The following is a 5,477-nucleotide window of genomic DNA, read 5'->3' as shown; positions in this document are numbered from 1 at the left end:
AGTTTTGTGCATTGTGTGTGTGTGTGTGTGTGTGTGTGAGAGAGAGAGAGAGAGAGAGAGGGGGGGGGTCACATCACTGTGGAGTCAGCTGTCTTAACCGTGGCTTGTGTACTGCACACATACCAGCTTCATCACTGTGTCTATCACGCGTTACGTTCCCCTTTCGGGCTCTGTCTTTACATTTATCTGGAAAGATGAATCTCGCGATTATGGTAAGGGGCGTTACATTTCCGACGAGTGCTTGCGGTGTTCGGCCAATCACAATGCACTGGGTCAGCTGGCCAATCAGAGCAGACTGCGCTTGTCGGAAGGAGGGGCTTTGTAGAAAACTAAGCGTTTGAGAGAGGCGGGGCATAGAGGACCTACAATAATGTACAGTATTTGAAAAATAATGTGTTTTTTGAACATTAAAGCATGTCAACATATTCTGTTACACCAAATACACAAAATAATGATCTTTAAAAAAGCATCATATGACCCCTTTAAAGAACCATTTCCATCTGATTTCAGCCAAAAAAAAACAACGTTGTTGTTGTTGTTGTTGTTGTTCTAAACCTGTATGAATTTTAGCTGTTGAACACAAAAGACCTAAAGGTTGACGGTAGCCATTGACTTCAATTGACTGGAAAGAAAAATATTATGGAAGTCAATGGCTAGCAACTGTTTGGTTACCAACATTTGTTAAAATATATATATTTTTTGTGTTAAACAGAAGAAAGAAACTCATACATGTTTGGAACAACTTGATGGTGAGTAAATGATGCCAATTTTAATTTTTGGGTGAACTGTCCCTTTGATGAACTTAGGTTGATTCAGCAATATTAAAATTTCCGAGTTAAAACCAATTAATTTAGATTAATTTACCATTTTTTGATGCCTGTATTAAAAGGGAATAGATTCAGATAGCTCACACAGATTCATAATGTTGCCCAGTCAGGAAAGTTGGTCACATTAAGACAATATTAAAGATAGGATATACCTCTTTCTCTCCAGCTCGTGGAGTCGTGAGGCACGGGTCAGCACGAAGGATATGTCTCCTCATCTCTTATCCCCAGAAGCTAGAGGATATCTCACGACGTGATCAGAAAAAGGGAACACGTGATTTTTGTGGCTAGTTATAGATGAGTGTCGTTCGGATGAGATAACCACAGTGGTTTATCCTGGGGGTTTGAGGTCCTGGACCACCATTATCACCCTGCTAGTGATGGTGATGGTTAAAATGTGATTATATTTATAAGACTAAACACGGAGTGATTTCTCCGTCGACTTTGCATAGTCTCCTTCAACCTTGTCCTTCAACGAATAAATGGTTAATGGCTAAAAAAAAAAAGACCCCAACCTATTATTCTTCAAAGAAGTTGTCTTGAATATTTCATACATGTCGCCCAAAAGCTAATGTTTCAAGTGTTTTGTGAAAGTTATTCCTCAAAGTAGCTTAAAATGAGGATTCCTCACCGCGCTCCCCTCAGCAATATTCTGCGCGCGCTCTCAGTGGTGGCGGGAAGCGCGAGCGAGTGGCGCGTCGTCCTTATTCTACCTTGAGAAAAGGATGCAAAAACCCCACGAAACCCGTTTCTAGGTCAACATGGGGTTAGACTCGCTGAAGGCGACCCTCGTTACGATCTTGAACGCGCTCGCCTTGAATCCCCCAGCCTCAGCCACCCACAGCATACAAGATTAACGCGCGTGTTTGGAGCGTGTGAGGAAAATGCTGACGCGTTGACGCTACATTTGATCGGTTCGTCAGCGCGTTTGACGTGTAGACCGCTGAGGGATCTTTATTACTCTTACGGGTTTTTTATGGACTCGAAGAATCGTCGCTAATGTCTTGCTTGTGGAAACGCTTTCTTGGAGAGCGACATATGACTTTGGGATTTTTGTATATTATGAGACATTAATCAAAATGACGTGTAGGTTGCGACAGTAGCCTGCTGAGGGGGTTTTCGTACTCTTAACGACTCTTTTATGGACGCGAACGATTGTCGCAATGTGGAAATAGTTTTCTGGGGAACGCTGTATTTGTGAATGTTCTGAATAGGCGTTTATTTGGACGAAGGTATGTTCTATGTTCTATACTAAAAACTCCTATCATTTCATTTAAAGAACGTTTGTTTGCATTTTCTCTTATTAAACGAGGAAATAAGACTTGCCTCTATAGCAGACAAACTCGACTGATCATCATTATGTGACACTTTCTTGGAAACGTCTTCTTGATTAGAATGAAAGGTATTCGTTTCAGCGTGTTGCAGAATATTCCTGGCTCTTTGCGACTTATTATGAACGATCGTCGCATACGTGGAATTTGGGGATGTTCTGAATAGAATGCGGCGTACTTATTATTATTTATACGCAAAGCTCATACTGCAGAACATTTAGTTCTATTTGATCTCATTAAAGAAGAGAATCTAGCGCGGTGAGACTGAATTTGGGAATAACGTTGTGAAATGGTATGCATAATTCTAAAGCTGCAGTTTTATTTCCAAATCATTTTAACATTTGCAAGTTGCATCTATTAAACCAGGACATTCATGTATGAGGAAACTGATATCCGCATTTGGATCAACTGAACGAGACTTCAGCAAGAGTTTGGCGCAACTACATCCACTGGTGATGCCGGAGGTCACTTCCACCAGAAGCGATAGGCTAACCAAAGGCATTATGTTTTTCTGCAACACCACAGCCATCAAGGACTGGAGCTATTTTCTCTCTCAAATCTTGCCTCTTGTGAATAAATCAGCGGGATTGGTTCACCAGAGTATGGACCGGGTGGAAGCGGTGACGAGCACCATGGTGACGGCTCTGGAGCCCGACCTGAGCGGCATGAGCGCCAGTCACCCGCCGCTCAACTCCAATCACACGTCCGGAATGGAGCACGTCTTTCAATACTCGTACTCCGAGAATGACCTGCAGTACACAGACTACAGGACGCCGCCGAGGGACTCGATACAGCTGCCCAAGGCTGTGCTGTACCTGGTTATGGCCGCGCTGGTGGTGGTGGCCGTGGCGTACGCGATCGTGGGGCACCTGGTGAAGGATCTCGTGCATGAGTTTGTGGGTAAGTGCATTCCGAAAATGTAGTGTATTTGATCAATCAAACAACGCTCTTACTAAACACCGTGCGTGCATTTTAATGTTTTGGCTATAATAGATGCAAATGCATCAGTTTTGTAGGCTATATTGCACTATTGAAAACAGCTCGTTAGGCTGGTTTTCCTAGTCTAAACCAACAAACGTGCTTAAAACCCCTCTAAAACCAGCCATATAGTTTTCTTTTAAGTTTTCATTATTTGTGTGTTTTGACTATGCATTTATAGCTAGCAACGAGGTGAATAAATGCAACTCAGTTTTGTGCATTGCACTGTTGAAGAAAAAACAAGACCAACCTACGGTCTGACCTGGTTTAAGCTGGTTTCCCAGCTGAACCGTGCTTAAAACCCCTCTAAAACCAGCCAACAGATCAACCTGTTCATGCTGGACCATCTAAGGTTGTTCAAAGCTGTTTTTCAGCAGATCGTACATATCTGCAGCTTATTCATCTGCAGTCGATGGTCATTTTTTGGGGAATCGTTTTCTGTAAGATATTTTTGTGTGTTTTGGCTATGCATTTTTAACAGTGAAATGAAAAACATAAATGTAACTCCATCTGCATCAGTTTTGTTCATTGCGCTGTTGAAAAGACCAGTTTATGGGCTGAAGTGATTTAAGATTAAGGTTTCCCAGCTAAAGAGTGCTTAAAAACTTCTGACCATGCTGGACCATCTAAGCTCCAGCATTTTTTCCCGCCCTCAGCAAGTCATACACAGAACACACATTCATTCATTGCAGCCATTAACCAACACTATAACAGTACAATGGTAATTTTAATTCTAAATATGTTTCAGTATTTGTGTGTTTTGGGGATATTGTGTGCTTTTGGATTTTGGTGTGTTTAGGCATTCATATTCATAAGAGGATAAGATGAGTTTGTCTGAAGTGTGCTTTTTGGAGGATTCTCCCAATGTTTGATATGTATGTATATATATATATATATATATATATATATATATATATATATATATATATATATGTGAGTGTAATGGACTCATACTATTCTGTTTTTAGGGCCCTTGATGGAGCACACAACTGTTTGCATCCGTTCTGACATGCAACTCTGAAAAGCACCTCTGTTGACATTCACATAGTACATTCGCATTCACCTCCACATGCATCCCGACCCATTCTCTCTCAAAAGCTCATGTTGAGTATCCGGAAGGGGATGAAAAGAATTACATTTAATTCCTTCAGAGTCCCTCACTTCTGTTTTTCAAAGACCTTGACGTTTACCTGAAGCAATGAAGCAGGCAGGTCACACACACACACACAGCAGAAGCAGAGAGGGGGAATGAGCACTCAACAATACCTGAGAGATTTCTCCAAAAGCCCTGGTTACACCAAGTACTCTTCTGTAGATGTTGCTCTGTGCTTTTGTGTCGGTCCTGAGAGGTGTACATGTGAAGATCATCAGTTTGGTGAGATTCTCACTGTAGTTTTTCTCTCAGGGTCAGACAAGGAGAAAGCTCACTTTTGCTATCGTAGTAAAATACAATTGTGATTCACAAGTCAGACACTCTCTTTAGTTTCCATTTTGTCTGATAAGGAAAATAAGGTTAGGGTTTTCTTCAAAATTGACTTTTGTGCCATTATTTTTCTAAGTGACAGGAGTTGCATTTTTTCTTTGTGGACAATAAAAAATGAAACCACAGAGAATACTCAGAAATCATCTATCAACCACCCAGAACTCCCTAGAAACCTCTTAGCAACCACTCAGAACACCTTAGAATAGTAGCAGTGACTTTTGAATGCACTGAAAAAAGTGAAACTTCTGTGCTTTTTAATATTGGTCTAGTCAAAAATAATGTTTTCCAGTTAAATGTATTTTTTATTTTTATCATTTTATTTATTTATTTATTGCTTTTCCTTTGCATTTGTCTGGAAGGAAATCTATTTTGTTTAAAGGGGTCGTATGGTCATATTTCAATTTTTCCTTTCTCTTTGAAGTGTTACAAGCTCTTGGTGCATAAAGAAGATCTGTAAAGTTACAAAGACTAAAGTCGCAAATCCAAAGAGATATTCTTTATAAAAGTTAAGAGTCAACCACGCCTACCTAAAACAGCTCGTTCTAACACGCCCCCACATGTCTACGTCACGATGTGGGAAGATTTGCATAACGCCGCCCAAATGTTCACGCAAAGAAAGAATGCGTAACTTTTATTCTCGCTGTAGTATTGTTGCTGCCGCCATGTCGAGACGCTGTGTGTTTCGTTGTGAAAGCGAAACTACTTTGTTTGGCCTTCCAAAAGAGGTTGATATCCGCTTTGTCATGCCTAGAGCTGATCCGTGCTGGTCGCTGAGGGAATACATCAACTTCGCGCTGTGGATCGCCGGATCGGCTTTCACCGTGGACGAAGCAGAGTCCAGCCCGGGGTCGTCACATGTGG

The 5,477-nt window shown here is 41.3% G+C and overlaps 1 protein-coding gene across 1 annotated transcript in view; it reads left to right on the top strand.

Annotated features, from left to right (window-relative positions):
- The first annotated feature begins 2,416 nt into the window (after positions 1-2,416).
- The window catches only part of LOC107565888 (uncharacterized), a 7,591-nt gene continuing 4,530 nt past the window's right edge, over positions 2,417-5,477 (top strand). Inside the window, exon 1 of the mRNA XM_016251178.1 lies at positions 2,417-3,055. Coding sequence (XP_016106664.1) covers positions 2,533-3,055 — 523 coding nt within the window. The 5' untranslated portion in view covers positions 2,417-2,532. The remainder of the gene's footprint in view (positions 3,056-5,477) is intronic.

Source organism: Sinocyclocheilus grahami, unplaced genomic scaffold (genome assembly GCF_001515645.1).
Source record: "Sinocyclocheilus grahami isolate Dianchi unplaced genomic scaffold, SAMN03320097.WGS_v1.1 scaffold1033.1, whole genome shotgun sequence".
In the NCBI taxonomy this organism is placed as follows: domain Eukaryota; kingdom Metazoa; phylum Chordata; class Actinopteri; order Cypriniformes; family Cyprinidae; genus Sinocyclocheilus; species Sinocyclocheilus grahami.
This window is presented reverse-complemented; position numbering and strand designations above follow the sequence as displayed.